The sequence below is a fragment of the Cyrtonyx montezumae genome, unplaced genomic scaffold (genome assembly GCF_038088225.1).
Source record: "Cyrtonyx montezumae isolate F1298 unplaced genomic scaffold, pur_monq_1.0 scaffold_0, whole genome shotgun sequence".
In the NCBI taxonomy this organism is placed as follows: Eukaryota; Metazoa; Chordata; class Aves; order Galliformes; family Odontophoridae; genus Cyrtonyx; species Cyrtonyx montezumae.
Window position 1 is genome coordinate 33,499,052 of NW_027071824.1, and position 17,975 is coordinate 33,517,026.

Below are 17,975 nucleotides of genomic sequence, written 5' to 3' on the forward strand. Positions count from 1 at the left end.
AGTGGATGAATTCTGAATTTTTAAGTGTTGTGGTTTAGCTCAACAGCATCACAGCTCCACACAGCTGTTTGCTTTCTCTCCCCCAGGTGGCATGAGGGAGAGAATTGGAAACAAAATAGAACTCATGGGTTGAGATAAAAACTATTTACTAAGAGAGAAGAGGAAAATGGAAACAAGAATACGCTGATAAGAGTGTGTATATATTTATTTATTTATCTATCAGGAATTCAACTAGTTGACAGCCTAGCCTAGCTAACAATAGAACTGCTCACTAACTGATGCCCTGCTAGCAATGAGTGTCTCACCGCCAGCCAACCAATGCCCAGGAACCCCCAAGCAGTGGTCACCACCCAGCCAACTGCCCACAGATTTATGGCCTTCCACATGGTGTCGCATGGTATGGAATAGCCCAGTGCCTAAATCAGGCCAGCTGTCCTGGCTGCACCCCATGCCCTGGCGTGGTGCTCTAAAGGCAGCAGCTCTTCCTCACCAGGTGGTCTGGCCTGGCCTCTGGCACGTTACTATCATTCAGCAGCAATCTAAGCATTGGTGTGCAATTGGCACTGTTGGCTGAAACCAGAACCCTAAGATTAACATAGGTTATTCAGAATGATAAGGAAGCCAAGATGCAGCATCTCGCAGAAAAAAAAAAGAACCTCCGGTGTTTTGGCATACTCAAGACTCCTCTTGTAGATCTCTTCCCTTCTGAAATCTTAGGGGTTTACTCTAGGGTGCGTTTGCTCGGACTTGGTGCCAGGCTGGCAGGGAGCCAGGGGCATGCTGTTCTGGTCAGTACCTGGGCTCACATTGCTGGAGCCAGGACGTGTGGGATCCCTGAATGTCCCTGGAGAAAGAGCTGAGGGGCATATCCATGCTGGGAAGTTGAGATTCATTTCAGAGGTTTCTTTCAGATGTTAAAGCCAGCGTGAGTTTTCTGCCCCAGCTAAATAGAGCTAATAGTGCCTCTGACTCACAGCTCTTCTCTGCTGTGGCAGCTCCTACACCAGTACCACTTGTTTGGAGAATGTAGGCTATGGCTTTTGGCTTCTCTGAAAGAGCAACACAGAAAAGATGCCCTGCTTAGTTTGACAGTTGTAATTTTTTCACGTTAGAATGTTATGTGAACTTCGGATCAAGAATGAGAAGGATGACTTGGAAGACTGGATGGAAGGAGAAAGAAGGAGTTGCTGGGAGGGAATGTAAGGAGCAGTATCAAATCTAAGTCCTTAGTGCAGAGATCATTTCCTGGTCTTGCAGCTATTTGTCTAGCTCTCACTAGTTAAATGCAGGTAGAAGACCATAAAAAAAGCAAAAAAGAAAGTAAAATAAATAGCAGGAATATAGTTAAAAATCATTATCATATGAAATTTGAGGGAATCTGTGACCACTATCCAGACTTGGTTGTTTTCTAGGGCAGCACTTCCTATTTTGAGAGTACGTGCTTTTTGCCCTCATTGTAGGTAAATTGTTGTTTCATATTGGCATACAGAAGAACTTCTTTACAGTAAGGGTGATGGAGCACTGTAATAGGTTGCCCAGTAACTTCAGCGAATTATATTTAAATTTTAGAGGTCTTAAATTCACAATATCGTGAACACAAAGCAGTGTATGCTGAGAGTAGTAAATTTTATTTAAAAAAGGAAAGTAGGCTGTAATCATTGACTGACTAAGCACACACAAAAAAAAGGAAAGAATCCTTTGACTGAAAATGAAGCACAGAGACACAAATTTAGATTTTGTTTCTGTCTCGTTACAGAGTGAACAAATCTGAACTGGGGAATAGTTTCCCAAACAAACAGTTGTTAATTGTTTCATCTCCCTTTGTTTGCTTCATGCTCCTGTGAGGTAGAAACATGCATTTGTGTTTCTACAACTTCTAATTAGATACCAAACACCACAGGTTTTTGTTGGCAACTGAATTTGGATGTTCTCTCTAGTGTTTGGCCCTGCCTGGCAAGTAGCTGTTGTGCTTTACCCCCAGAGCGTCCATCAGGTGTCAGATATTCCAGATGTTCAGAATTTCCATCTTGGCTTAAAGGGTATTACTGCAGATGGTTTTATTTTATTTTTAAGAGGGTTTTTTGTGTTGTTTTTTTTTTTTTTTTTTTTTCTGGGGGTAGAAGTTGTATTATGAGGTTATCAGCTTCAGTTAAAAACTTTTTTGCACAGAGGCTCTGGGCTGGTATTAAGTGTCCTCCCTTCTCATTTTTTTCTCAAGGGATATGAAAGGATCAGTGAGTAAATGGATTGCTTTTTTTGCCAAACTGATAAGCAATTGCAATCAAAAGAGCAGTTGGCAAGTGCTTACTGCAGTTGCTTTGGGAAGAATAACGGCTTCTGTGCCCTTAGATGAGCACTGATCCAAACCACATACTGTAAGGCATCTTGGCACCTAAGTGAAATGAAAACCCAATGGAAACAAACCCAGGCATCTGAGGGATACTGGTGGTCACTGAGAGTCCTTCAGAAAACGGTGTATGTATGTTCTGATTCCTTCAGCATTTTGTGGTGGGTTTTACCTAGAATTGAAAAAGCAAAGTAACAAAAGTATCTTTTAATAATGTGATGGGGTGGTGTTGCCAGCAGAAAACTTGAGGGAGCAGACTGTGATAAGCTTCAAACCTGTACTTGCTGTAATTAAATAGGGTTTGAAGCATTTGGCCATTGTTTCTTTATAGGCAGGCAAGCAAGGGAAAGGATCGCTGCCAGGAACTCATTTTCCTGTCTTCCTTTATAGTTCTTCCCTTTTCTAAAGAAAGGATGCTTGAAAGGCATCAACTTCTTTAAAAGCTGTTTTTTGTCTTAAGATTACCGAAGTCAAATAGAATAACTCAAAAAACACACATCACTCACAGACCTCTTGGCTCATGATGCTACCCAGTTACAAACTATCACAGGAGGCAGTGGGGGACTGTCTGGAATGAAAAGGTAAACCCATCATTCTGAAGACACAGTAGGCTTTCCATATCAGTAGAGAAAATATGTTGTCCATGAATTGTTTCAAGGTAGGGAAGTTTTCCTTTCAAGTCAGAGCAGTGTTCCCTTTTTCTGTTTTTTATTTGAAGCTTTTTCTTGTTGACTAGTATTTTCAAAATTCCAATATCTGCTATACCGAAAAAGGAAGAACCAAAAAACATACAAAGAGTGTTTAGCTGATTATTTTTTATTAGAGACTTTGGAAAATGGACTACCATTGTTTCAGCAAAGCTGCATACTGCTTGATGAATTCTTGAAACACAGTCTAGCCAGGTTACCTTGAACACAACATTTTCCTATGAGTTCTGGTCCAAGCAAAGCCAGCCACTATTCATAACTAAGCTTGTCAAGAGTAATTTCCTTTTTCTTGGGGAAAAATCCAATAAGTGGTGGCAAAGAGGAAACTTTCCATTGCGAATATGGGTTGCTAAATGTGATGTATATATTTTTTTAAATAAATTTTCTGTCCTCTATAAGAAGGAAAAAAGTATAAAGCAAAACTGCACATCAACGGTTGAAGGAAAAATAAAAAGCAAATCAAAATTACATCAGAATATAATCCGAAGAGGTGATGTATTTGATAAAAGAACCCCTCAGTCCAGCAGCGTTATGAACTTCCATGATTTCGTAATTGGTCTTGTTTCTTGTTGCATTTTTGGAAGCAGTAGAAAAGAACTTCAGCAGATGTCTCAAGGCTCAAAACTAAAAGAAAATAAACAGGAACATTTTAATGTTTCTAAATGTTGTTATTTGGTGAGTTTTAAATAGTTGGAGTTGTCCACACAGTGACAGTCTTGTCAAAATGAAAAAGGAAATCAGTATGTTTGTTCCAGTTTCAGCTATCCAGAATGGCACTGCTAGAACTAATGCAGTGTATTAGTGATAATCCAGAAAAGCATTAGAGTTGTTCAGCAGGAAGATTATAAGTGAGGTAGAGCCAGCAAAGTAGAAACCGTCCCCAGCTGTAGCAGCAGGGAAGCCACGTGCAGCAGTAATGTGTTTTTCTTCTCTGCCGTATGGATCTTTTTGTATCTCAGACCTCAGGGACGAAGAAAAAAATTCATTTTTTCAGTACACACTGGGCAGAAATCTAATAAAGAAAACAGTTGTATTCACACTTGTAATCTTTTTTCTCACACCATTCAAGAGGCTTGTGGTAAAGTACCACTGCAAGTGAGGTGAGCCAAGAGGAAAGAAGAGATATACACCTTGTTGCTCTAAAGAAAGCCTTTTATTCCTGAAAGTTAATCCTCCCTAATACTTGTCACACAAACTTCTGTTGCAGCACATGCAGATGGAATGGTTTCTTTTGTCTTTGGTTTTGTCTTTGGTTCTGTCTCTGTCTGAGAAGGTGTGTTAAATAGCATTCATATTTAATGTGTATTGCCAATGGAACTGGTTTTCTTCTGGCTCATGTATTGCTTCTCTCTGTTAACATCTTAAGTGTTCATAACTCTGATAATTGTTCTTGTCAGCATTTTATAAAAATACTTCTTTACCTTAAAACTATTTCTTCATGAAGATTTACTAAAACAATGTAATGTTATTGTCAAGATATGGTAGTCATAGAATTTCAGTGTTCCTCTTGGTATAGGTGTTTTAGTCTTTTTGCTAAAATCCGATGAGTACAATTTCTCAGTATTGAAGTCAGGGCTTAAAGGAATGAGAATATTTGTCCCAAGAAAAGGAGGTGTGAGAAACATGTGAAAGTACAGAAATGACATGTTATTAAAATAGGCTTTCCTGTGTTATAGCAACCAAGCTATGTTTTGAAAACATGAAATCTCATGATATCTGTGCAATTAACATAGCATCATATGCAAATATGAGAACTTTCTACATTAAGCTCCCGTGGAGAACTGAAGGTGCATGAGACAGAAGCACCAGTACAGACTGAGGAGGGAATGTAGGGCTGCTTCCCCACTCTGTATTCCTCCCAGCTCCTGACATTCTTCAGCTTGCAGATTTCATCCAGACATTGGTGTCTGTATCTGTGTTTAATATCCCTTGATAGACTTTTCTTTCTTGAATCTCTCTTGCTCTCTCATTTTATTTTCAAAAATCCTACTATGCTTCTGTCATCCAGAATATGCCTTAACTGGCCTTGAATTCTTCTGGCATTTTATCACCCAATTGTTAAGTGCAATAGGGTTCTTCTGTAACTCCCTGTGGTCAGATTTTTTACCACTGTCATTAGTACTCTCTGAAAAACGTATTATTTCACTGTTAAGCTTTCTTTGTTATGCTGAAGCAATGCCTCGGAACAGATGCAGTGCTACCCTAATCCTTGTGTCATTTCACAACCTTAACTAGCTATTTTACTTCCTACCTTTAGTTTCCTATCCCTTGTCAGTTCCTGCTCTGTTGTTTTTCTTCCTGGAAATTTAGTCACGGGACTGTCTTTATCACATCTGTAGTGACTGAGTCACAGAACTCTTTGAAGTTGGAGAAACACAGCTTTCTTTGCAAAAAAAAGTGTGTTGATTCTTGTGCCTTCTAATACTGGCTGGTTCTGGCAACCTTCTATTCATTTTATCCATTTTTCCTAAAGCATCTTGACTGATGCTTCATTTTGAGACATTTTTTCTGTCTTATTCCATCTCTAAAGGACTTATTTCTGTATATGAAAGTATCCTAGATCTCATATGGGATAAGAGAGAATTTTACTGTGATATAGTTTTTCATTCCAAACAGTATTTAATGCACATTATTGTTTAGTTCTGATCAGGGCTTGCTATCAACTATGTCCACACCAAGTCTGTATTATAACATGCTTGGATGGGCAGCAAGGCTTTTAACACAATTAAAGTGCTGTAGTAGAGTTGATCTGCAGTGTTATACAGTGGTTTAGTATTTGTCTTAACTAGTTTGTTTTTTAAAAAAATTTATAGCACAAATGGCCTTTTGGATCCAGCGTTTCAAGTAAAACAGAAGATGTTGAGCTCCAGGAGACAGAGATGTGAAATGATTCCTTTATTCTCTCCGTAGCACTCTCTTATACAGAAGGGAACTTATATAAGACATCAGCAGTGTATTTTCTGCTTTACTTGGAGCTGGAAAAGCTAAGCTGGAAGTGTTCTGTTTTAGGGCTTCTAAGAAATTGAAGGGAATCCAGAAGACAGTCTTAAATAGGAAATACTGTAGGGAAATGTAAATCTTATGATGAGTAAAAATATGCTGTAATGCAGTCGTCCTCCAGTGTTCACCACAATTCAAGACAAGAATTAAGTTTATTTAAGTCGCATGAAGCTGTATTCTTGACAGATACTACTAAAGACTTTTTGACTTCAGGAATAGCAAAGCAGTGATATGAAATTAGAGAGTATATGAGCATTTTAATGAACAGACTGGACAAATAACAACCAGCTTCAGATAAACTTGGCTCTCCATTAGTGAAGGATGGAAGAAAAGGCTTCTCAACGCTCTGTTTTGTCTAGAGCAGCCTTTCCTCCTGTCATAGGAAATGTCTGGGGACAGACCACATTCCCTGCTTGTGCCACTAGCCCTGCTGGAATGAGCCTCACCCATCATAAACTTCTGTGCCCACTTTGGTCCCATTGGCTTCAGCCATCGCAGTCCTCTTCAGGTTGAGTCCATCGTCTGTCGCTGAATAACTTCATCCATGCTCCAGAACCACCTTTGGTGAGCGTAAATTGCTGCATTTGTCTGTTGAGCCAATGCCTTTCTCACAAGCAACTTTAAGCCAGCGTCCAGCCCCTCTGCATTCATGAGGGCTGAGGAATCAGAGATTGTAGAGACTATTTTCTGTTTGGTGTTTGCAGAATTGAATATATGCCGTCCCTAATTGACTGTATTGATGGTCATCGTCTGAGCAAACTTGATTTTCCATGTTCTTTTCTGAAGAGGTGTTAGTAAGCAGCCTTGACAAATGTACTGCCTCAATGCTGTTGCCTCTGTGATTCATTCTTGATTGCAGCATAATGCTCTGCATTTTTGGTCTTCTCTGGATCTGTGCCCTCTATAATAGGATGGTTATTTAATGCTTATGCACTTCTTCCAGCTGGCACACACTCTTCCTTTTTTTTGGCATAATTTATTTCTATTTTTTTCTAATATATTTCCCATACTAAGATGGTTTGAGGTGAAAAATACAAAAGCAATGGAAAAGGAAGATGTGAGAAGGTGCAACTTATAGCTATTAAGTGGTTCTGTTCTAATTGGTAAAACTGAATGTTTACAAATTGATAATAAGGTTTCTGATAACAGGAGTTACAAAACAGGAATGTGCAGAAGGGTTTAATGTTTGTCACATATATTTTTGTGTTGTGGGCAGTCAGTCGCCTCTGCTAGGTTAGTGCCAGCAAAAATTTGTATATGAATAAACAGTGTATGCCTTGCTAAATGAACATGTAGACAGCAGAAGACGCTGTTTTGTTAGGTGCTGCTTCACTTGGTAAGGTGCCAGGAAGAAGAGCTGAATACATTGTTGGCAGGAAAGGCAGGCAAATAAGCTGAGCCAAAGGAGTCCATCAAAAAGAAAAAAAAGTGGGAATTCAGCTTGGCAACGTATTTGCTTATGTGGTCTGGGGGAAAAAATGAAAAACACGTATATTGCCAGAAAAAAAAAAAAAAAAGTGGAAAGTCAATTCAAAGAAAACACAGAATTATCCTAAAAAAAAAAAATCAAGGAAATTCATGCTGATGTAAAGACAGCATGGTTTAAATCTAAGCAAACCATAGGCTGCCCTAGGCTAGCTTCAAAATATCAAGTTTCCTTGCTTGAACAAAACTAAAAGAAGACTTAGTTGATTCAACAATAGTATTCTAGTAGCTGAAAATGCCTTATTCTTTTTCTCCAGCTTTTTGTAATAGGATTTTCTCTTGAACATTTGTACTACTGTAATGCAGGCTTTTTTAAACAAAGAAAAACTTTACTATGAAACAAAGTGTAGTTTAATTACTTTGTGAATATAAATATTTAGCCCACCAATGCAGTTACTCATGAAAAGTACCAAACTTTGTATGTATTCCTTACTACACTGCCTGTGCTGTCACCTGGTCATAGCTGTGAGCTTCCCACATTGTTCCTCAAATGCAGTATTTGTATGTTACCCAAGAGTGTGCTGAAAAATATTTTTCAAGTTTGCAATGTGCTATTTTCTTAAAGAATGGATGTTCCCCCTCTTTATCTTTTCAGTACGATTTTGACTTGCCTCAAGTGTGCATACTGGTGTGACTTACTACCCAGACCAGTAATACCAGAGAGGGAGCTTGCACTCAGGGGACAAGATGTCTCTGCAGCCTTTTGTCATGGAGTAGCCCAACTAAGTGGAAAGGTAGATATGCTGAAGAACTAATGAGCAGGCAGGCCTGTGAGCATTGTCTCTGTAGGGATTCTGTGGTTTTCCCAGAACAATTGTGTATGTGGTAACTTTTTCATGAGATTTCTTTCAAAAATAGCCCTGTGAATACTGCTGAAAATGTAGCAGGGCCCAACCCTCCCAGTTGTATTTATTGTGTCCCATGGACTCCCCAGGGGCCTTGTGCAAGATGCAGGATCAGCATTTGTTGTGGTTCTTAACTACTGACAAGGTTACACTGCTTGTTGGTGTCTGGATTTCTGCTCTTCTGAGTAAAAGGTTGTTATCTGGATGGGAGAGATGGGTAGGTAAGAAGTCCCACCTGCCCAGGGAATGGTTAGCTGATGCTTTGCGAGTAGAAGTATAGTTGTAGCAAGCATGTGAAGAACTGAAAAAAAAAAAAAAAAAAAGTGAAAGGATGAGATTGTCTGAAGTTAGGAAGTGAAAAATTAACTGGAGGGAAAAGATGTATTTATATTCAGTAAGTCATTTGTAAGCATGCATCCCTTTGTTTTACATGACAGTTTCTGTTTTGCACTAAGGTGGCTGGAGTACAGCAGCTTGAATCAATTGAGCTGGCTCTGTGGGGTGCTTTTGCTCTTGCTGCTGCTCAGTCCCTGAAACCTTCTAACAGGGTTTCCTCTGATCTCCTGTGTAGGCTGTTGGATTTTCTCCTTCACCACTAGCACACTGTGCCTTACAGGAGTGTGGGTGATGAGAAAGCGGTTTGTTGTTTTTTTTCAATTTTTCTCCTTTTTCACTTCATTTTCTGATTGGTTTTGCTGCTGCTTTTTATCAAATACGTGATTTAGCTTAAAGTGAAGAGCAATTTTGGAAGAAATGATCATTAAACTTTCCTGGGAGTTTAAGAGATCAAGTGTCCTTTTTAAAAGTACATTTCAACTCCTGACAAATACATGGAAGAAGCGAAGCTGAGTACCTGCAAATATGTAAAATGTCTGTGCGCCCTTTTCAGAGTTGTACAAAGCATTCAGAGTTGTATCTCATCAGAAACAGATATGCAAAATGAAAGAGTTGAAGGGAATATTACCTGTGACTAAAAGACAGTTTAAAAATGCAGACCTTCACTCAGCTTTGTAGCTTTCATCAGAGGCGAAGCAGCATTGCCACACAGTCTTCAAATGCAAAAGTCATGGTAGCACTGTGAAAGAGATCATTCCTGGGGAGTGAAGAGAGAATTCCCTGCTGGCACCAGTGGTCTGAGTGAATGGTGTGAGTGAAGATATTCAGTGTGACCCGTATTACTCAAGACAGGATAGTGCCCTATGCAGACATGGTACAGGTGTACTGCAGTGGGAATCAGTGGGGCCTTTCTGTGAGATGGGGTTCTGTGGTCTTTTGAGCCTACATGGGTGTGAAGAAGCCATCACAGCTGATGCAAAGGGGAGAGCTAGGGACAGAAAACTGCACTTTGGTCAAGCTAGTCCAGCTCTGCCATCTCTTGGGAGCTCCTCCCTGAAGTACTGCTGCTCTCTTTGGAACCTGTTGTTAGCATCCAAATAGCTCATTCCAGTGTGCTGTGGTCTCCAGAGGACACTCAGATGGCTCAGAGAGCTCCCATACAGCTTGTCTCCACCCACACTGACTGGCAACCTTCCACCAAAGGGTTTGATACCACAACAGGAGGCACTTGGCCTTGGCTCTGCTGGCAGCACTGCTTTGAGAAGCAATGCCCGATGCCTCATGGCCAGCTCCTGCCAACATCGTTAGACTAAGTGCACCAAGAAGCACCTGAATCTTAACCAAGAAGGTCACCTGGCTGATTATCCAAGTGTTTGGTCGAGATTGAACAAAAATATTGAATATCAACTGGCAACGTAGAAATGTTTTTAGTGAGGGTTAAAATTATGTATTGCACTTTAATTTATTTTCTGTAAAAATATGTAAATAACTTGCATTGCTAGATAACATTGGGATATATTCATAACAGCAAGATGTGTTACATTAGTATTTGAAAAGGTTAATTCTAACTATACTTTAATTTTCTAGTTAAACCAGAACAAAGTACATCTTTCTGCAGCCTTTCAAAGTAGGAAATTGTGCTTTTCCTTCTCTCCTCTCATATTTACACTTCCATACCATTTTCTGAGCCATTTGTTTTATGTTTTCGTTCCTGTTGCTCTGTGGTACCCAGCAATCCACAGCCAGGAGTCAGAGAAAGAGGTGGGTTATTTTATCTTTCACTTCTGTGGTTGTGTTTAGTTTGTGTGATGCAACGTTGTCCTAGGGATATAATGGTCAGCTTGACCTCCTTACAAACACTGAGCAAGTAAGTGAGAAAACATTTGAAAAGCCTTGAGAGGATTCTGGGGGCTCTCAGCAGAGCAGAGAAATTTTCCTTGGCTGCACATGGTGAGGACTAGACTGGGCCGTTGTCTGAGGCACTGTATTAAGAGCAGCCTTGTGAGCAGCAGAGGTCACCGTCGACTGGGCTCACTCACTGGTTTTCCACATCGTGTTATTTCATTTCCTTTAATGAGTATATTTCTACTTGAAAGGTATTTATATAGTTCCCTGCTTCCTCTGTAGCCTTCGTGACACACCTATACTTTACATCTGCTGCCTTCAGACCAAAACAAGAAGCCTGTACTGTGAGTGGGCTGTAGCAGGGTCTCATGGCTCTGCCATGGGAGCTGCAGCATTCTCATCAGGGCAGGCATAAAAAGGCAGTCCTATTTTGCATGTTGACTGAGAGAGAAGGAAAGGCCACATTTTGGCTTCCCCCAGGTTAATGGATGATTAACGGAACATTACTTGTCAGGCGTGTGTGTATTAGGTTGCATATTAGGAAAAAATTGTTCTCAAAAAGACTGGTGAGGCAATAGCACAGGCTGCCCAGGGAGGTGGTGGAGTCACCGTCCCTGGAGATGTTCAAGAACCATGTAGGTATGGCACTGAGGAATGTGATCAGTGGGGATGAGCTGATGCTTGGACTGGATGACCTTAGTGGTCTTTCTCAACCTTAGTTGATTCTGTGATTGAGTTGTTAGTCTTTATTTTAAATTGCTAGTGGTACTAAGAATTGCCATACATCTGTGGCAGAATCTGGTCTTACTATAACTTTTGGCTGAGATACCGATAATACAGAGAATGTTTTGAAGCTCGAGAATTTTTTATTATTTTTTATTTATTTATTTATTTTACTTATGTGTTCCTTCTACTGGCCAAAAAGTGATTTTTTTTTCCCAATAATTTACAATGTTATATTATGGTATATATATATAGGTTCATAGGCTATGAACCTATGAACCTATATTGGGAAAAGAACACCTAACTCTCAAACTGAAGATCATACCTTTTTTATAGGGTATAGTATTTGCAGTAAATTAAGGACATTAACTTCAGTAAATTGCTTTATGTTTTACAGAAAGTGCTTGAAAGTTTACTTTTTTAGTGTTTCAACAGTTTATGGGTTAGTTTGGCCCAGTTCTGTGACAAATGGGGCAGGGGGACCTTGTGGACCCATGCCCAGGGAAAGGGAAAGGAGAAAGGGAAAAAAGGAAAAGGGAGATGAGCCTAAAAACAAAATAGCAGCAACAATCTGAGGAGGAAAGCTAATTTACTACATTGGAATGCAAAGTAACACAATATAATACAATATAATTTGAATTGAAGCTAATAAATTAAATAAAGTGAGAGAGAGTGTCCAAAAACTGAAGGCCTTATGCTAAACACTGAAGGCAAAACAGATAGTGAGCACCCACTGCTGGGTCAATCCAAAAGGAAAGAGACTGTATCTCGTGACATGGAAACAGTATTTATCTTTTCCTCTGAGCAGAAAACAGAAAAAAATACAAAGCAATGCCAAGTCCTGTGGGGTAATTAGTTGTTCTTCTCTTTTGGGACAGATGTACCCAGAGCTATCGATGATCCACAGAGCTGGAACATTAACTCTTTAAATCCCAGTGTACTACATGATATTATGATGTGGAATACCAAGAACAAAAATCATAAAACCGTGACATTAGTGACAGCACTAGAATTCCAGAACAATATGTATCTTATTATTATTATTATTTTAGCACACGCAGACTTCACTGATATGACATATATGCAAATAAGTAAAATAGTTTTTTATTGTTAGCTTAAACAAAAACAGTAAAATGTCTTTGATATATTTCTGATGGGTCTGTCTTGTATGCACATTAGTGTATTGGGGCACATAACAATTTTTTTATGAAGGGCAGTTTTATAGAAGGAAGTAGACGCTACCGAAATGCCATTTCAGCCCAAATTGTAACAATAATATGTAGATAAATAAATAAAAGTAATCTTTTCTGTCATTACTGTCAGCCCCAGAGCTGTAGCAGGGCCATTGCTGGTTCCTGGGGAGCTTTCTGTGTTCCTGCAGATGGAGCCCAGCAGGATATGAGCAGTGTGGATAGTGGTTGAGAGCTGAGGAATAAAGCAAAATCCCTTTCTTTGTTGTGGAAGGAAGTGTTCAAAGTAGCTCTCTTCTTTTCTTTCTGTATCTTTCTCAGCTGTTTTTGAATTTATTTTTTTTTTCTTGAAGACTCCTCCAGTGATCTAAATGCAAAAAGCTGTTATCTATCTGCTTGCAAGTTTTTGTCTCACAGAACTTTCTGACCTGGAAGATCTATATCCTGCTAGGAAAACATGCTCCTAATGGAAAAAAATGTAGCATGAATGTGGCTTAGGTTAACAGAATAACATTGCCTAGAATAACATAATATCACCTTAGTGTTCTGTGCGCAGAAAAAGCAGGAGCTGGTGCGAGTCAACCAGCAGCCAAAGGGCAGCTTCGAGTAGGTTTGTGTAGAGTGATGAGTAACACACCTCCAGCACACACACCCAAACCCTGTTGGTTAAAAATGATAATTCCACATATCACCCAGTGAAATCTCTTCTGAGGGGATGGATGGATGCTGGTGATTTGTTTCACAAGTTAATACGTTAAAGCAGGAAAGGAAAGCAGGTGTTGCAAATGTATTGGAACCATGCAGCAGCCATAATACAGATCAGATGTGGGTAAGTAACACTGTTTTTTGCAACAGCAATAGTAAAAGAATATTAAACTGGGGCAGCCCTTTGACCACAGAGCAAATTCGGTGCTTTTGATGTTGGGAACATGAAGAGTGTGCCTTTATGTGGCAGAAAATTGGAAATACACATAAAAATGTACTTGACCTTTATCTTAAACCTTTATTACATCAAAGTCCTTTTGCATTCCATTCACAAACAGTACCTGAAGAGAAGTGCCACTGTGTAGTTTAGATTAGTGCAGTCCCAATTGTTTCAGTGATCCTACAGCTACAGCTGTTGACACTACAAGGGAATACTAAACATCTATTTTTGATTAAGTATAAGCTATTCACTTGTTAAAGCATCAGCATTTTTCTTGTGTATGTACATTGGTTTTATTGTATGAATGTTTTATTTGTCCATATTAACCAAATACAGCTTTCAAAAGGAGAAAGTGGAACCTGTTAGACTGTTGTATTCAATATTAATCTTTTTTATCTCAGGAATATTACTTTCTGTCTTACTATATTCATTATTCTTACAAAGAAACAATAAATGTCTTTGCTGTGAATTATAAATTCACTGCCAGACACTGTAGGTGTTACTACAGAAACTGGAGATTATGTATCCCTGAAACATCTCTGATAATTCCTATAATAAAAATACAGTGAACCTTTAAAAATCGTCATTTTTAACAGCCACAGACTCTCGGAATGGTTTGGGTTGGAAGGGACCTCAAAGCTCGCCCAGCCCCAACCCCTTGCCATGGGCAGGGCTTGAGGCCTTGAGTGCCTCCAGGAATGAGGCGTCTACAGCTTCTCTAGGCAACCGGAGAACCAACTCACCTTTCTCTGAGTGAAGAATTTCTTCCTAACAGCTGATATAAATCTACCGTCTTCCAGTTAAAAGCTATTGCTGCTTGTCCTCTCTCTGCAGGCTCTGGTGAAAAGGTTTCTGCCATCTTTCTTATAAACATCCTTTATGTATTGAAGGGCAGCAATGAAGACACTTCTGTTTAAAATACAAAATAAAAGAACTACTGAGACCACAAAACGAACACGTTAGCTATGCTACCAGTAAATTTCACAGTAATGTATGTAGCAGTGAGTCAGAGGGGTTACATTTGAACTCAGAGCCTTGGATTTAAAAATTCATTGCTAGGATGTAAACCTTACAGTATATATGTAAGGCAAACCCTTCTCATTGTGCTTGAATGCACTGTGGAGAGCAGGGGAGGTGGGCTGCTTTTATCCCAGGTGGCAGTTTTAATGCTGTTTTCTCTGATAGTTCTTCACCCTGTAATCTAATTGCAGCCCATGATCTCCTAATATGTCCGTAAAATCTCGTTTACATACAGGTAAGACAGGGGAGGAAATGAGAGTGAACTTTTAGCAGGCTTTTAACTCCTTGGAGTTCAGAAGCTGTGCCTCTTGAGAAATGATAAATAGTTCTTATGATTGATGAATTGGAAAAGTGATAAAATTTTTGTGGGTTACATGATAGGCTTGTTTCTGAACGTCTCAGAAATGTCCTGAATGGCAATCAAAGGTGATACATGTTTTTATATCAGGAGCAAGCTTTGTGAATTATAGCTTCTGTTTGTTCATCCCAATCGTTGTATGAACCACAATAAAATAAATAAAATAACTGTCTCAATTTTATCTACGTTTTCTTTCTCCTAAGTATGCCCCAGGGATAAGTCTGAAAATAATATCCTGAATGTTTTATATACCTCATTGAGAAAGTCAATCAGTTTGCCCTGCTTTGAATCACGCATTAATCCCAACATGAAAATGTGTTACTTGCTGCAAAACAGTATAGAAAGAAATCATTTTTTTCTCCTGCAGCTTTCCAATAAAGTTTAAAAGTATTAACATGAACAGTAGATTATTTCTAAGGTATTTATATAGCCTCGGCAAAAATCTGTGATTCTGAGTTGCTGAGTAAGGTATGAGATAAAGAAAACAGTTGTTGATAGAGAATACACAGTAATCAGCTTCATTTTCTTTTTTTTTCACTCACAGGACATTAATGTGTGTATCCTTGAAAACTACCCTGAATGTTCTAATCCCAGGTTATTTTATATCATACCCTATTTCTGTGGACAGCATCCAAGATGCAGGTAAATAATAAATACATTAGGTATTCCAATTTGCTCAGCAATATCCATTGACAATATTTTGTCAAAAACTGGTAATCAGAGGCAGTAGTTATTTGAAGTACAAGAGAAAATTGTTAAGTACAGTGTGATGATGCATGTGATAACTGCATGTATGAATACATTTTGGAATAAGAAGGGAAATTTAAAAATGTATTGTTCTTTTTATTTGATTTCACACTTGAATGATGTATCAAATCTGGATGTAATCATCTGGAGTTTTCTCTTCTGAGTTGGTAGTGACCTTATTTAATATCCATTTTGCCTGTGCCTTAACTTCTCAATACATACTTTTTAGTTCTGCTCAGATGCTGATAACAGATCTATATCCTGGGAATTCCAGGTTTCCACACAGAAATAGGAATCATGCATAAAATCATGTGAAGTGCAGCCTTCTGCTGCTGTAATTGAACTAGCTCATGTTTGTATCTTTACTGTAAAATTTCTCTTTATTTATTTATTTATTGTCATAAAAGAGGGTACTACTGTGAAACAAACATTTTTTTCTTTAGGTATTTTGGATTTACTTATGTATTTGCAAATGCTTACCTTTGCATATTTAACTTGAATTTCTGAAGCAAATATATATTTAAGCACCCATTCTCCTCCCCTTTTTTAAATCTTTATTCCTCTCCTTCCTTTAATTTCATACAGGGAACCTGGTGAATGGGCCCTTGAAAGAGCAAAGCTGAACGTTAATGAAAACTTCCTGCTTGTGGGGATTCTGGAGGAGTTGGAGGATGTGCTGCTTTTATTAGAAAGATTCTTACCTCATTATTTCAAGGATGTGCTTAGCATCTACAAAAACCCAGGTAACTTTTTCCATTAAAAATGCTACTTTCACACGTATGTTGGCAAAATCAGGATGACCACAGAAAGGAAAGCTTTTATGTCTTATTTAGTCAATAAAGAGATTTATATTCCTTCTGGGGAACAGATTTGATTGATGGGGAAGCTTATGCATTCTACATATATTCATAATGTCATCAAGTGGTTTTCTTTTCCCAGGAATCACTTAGTGCTCCAGTAATCATGCCACACGCCCAAAAGCCTCACAGTTATCTCTACAGTGGCTTTTTCTTCTTTTAATTCTGGCATATTCAGCTCTCAAACAAGCGTCAGCTCTCAAAATGTCAGCAGTATCTACAGAAGGAAACGTAGAAGAAATGGGTTGGGGAGCTGAACACTGGGGTTTCTTAAATAGCAGGATATTTATTTGCTCTCAGTCTTGACTGAGTCGCTGTGATTTTTACAATTATTGTGAAATTACCCTTCACTTAAACAGAGATTAGGTGAAGTACAAGTAATAATGTATACCTACAGTATGCTGAGTAGAAAGCATGGTTAGAAACTTATTCAGCACCTTAACTTGTACTCCAACATCAGTGTGAAAGGGTTCTCTTGTGTTGAGTTTTTTCCTCCCAATGCTTACTTTTCACTCTACCTCTGTAGAGAATAATTTTGTGTCCTGTGCTTAAATCAAGGTATAAGGTGCTTCTGTGGACCAGTGCATGTCATTTTGGCATAACTGGTCTGCTGCTTACGTTTGATTGGGCTGTTAATATGGTATGAACCAAGAAGGGGTAAAACTTGCTTCTTGCACAGTGGCTGTTGCATTCATGACAATTTGAAGTACCTACAGCTACTGAAAGGTATCCTTTGTACTGATTGGTATATTAAAAATACATGAATCAAACACTGAATCTCATTTGTAATGCATGAAGCTTATCACTGGCTTTTGATTGAGAGAAGCTGTAATAGTAATCAGTCAGTTCAGAAAAATGAAAGATTTCAGTGCATGACTGTCACCCAGTCCCTCCTTCTGGGATGCATCTTTCAAAGTTTTGTATTAAGCATTGTACAAATATCACAGAGAAAGAGTGGCATTCTCTTTTCTTTGCAACTTTTAAAATAACAGGACATATTTTTAGCATGTGGAAGTTTTCTTTGCAGTTTTTCTATACTGATGCTAGGCCAGGAGATAGAGAATCAACAGAAGAATGCTTTCTGCAGTCAGCAGGTTTTGCTGTGAGAATATATAGGGTTTTTCAGCTGTTCCATGCAGCATAGATTTTCACTTCTCTTCCAATTTGAGAAGCTAAAAAAAGCTCATTGGGGCTTAATTTTTCACCAGGATGCCATTGAAATTGTCAAATGTGAAAGCAATCTCCCAGAATGAGAAAGTGCTAGACAGTCTTTCTTCTCTCTGTGCATAATGCAGTATCTCTGGGAGATCTGATCTCACATTTCAGGGCAGCAGTACACTCTTCTCTGGGCTTTCATGCATGAGACCAGTATTGTATGAAGATTCATCTCTTACCTTCAGTATTCCTCATGTGGGTAAAAGTTGAATTTGTTTTTAACATTCACTGATTAAGAAGGAGGAATAGAATAGAAACAGCGTCTTTGTGTTAACTCTGCTTTTTTCATACATGCAAAAATCCTTTTTTTTTAAGTCATAATTATTTTCAGATTATTTCAGAGATGGTGCAAATGCTTACAAGAGGCTTAACAGA

General features: G+C 38.8%; 1 protein-coding gene across 3 annotated transcripts in view; it reads left to right on the top strand.

Annotated features, from left to right (window-relative positions):
* Positions 1-17,975, top strand: part of UST (uronyl 2-sulfotransferase) — a 155,276-nt gene that overhangs the window by 106,286 nt on the left and 31,015 nt on the right. For all 3 annotated transcript variants that reach the window (XM_065731785.1, XM_065731793.1, XM_065731802.1), the window contains exons 6-7: positions 15,326-15,423; positions 16,114-16,271. In XM_065731785.1, coding sequence (XP_065587857.1) covers positions 15,326-15,423; positions 16,114-16,271 — 256 coding nt within the window. The remainder of the gene's footprint in view (positions 1-15,325; positions 15,424-16,113; positions 16,272-17,975) is intronic.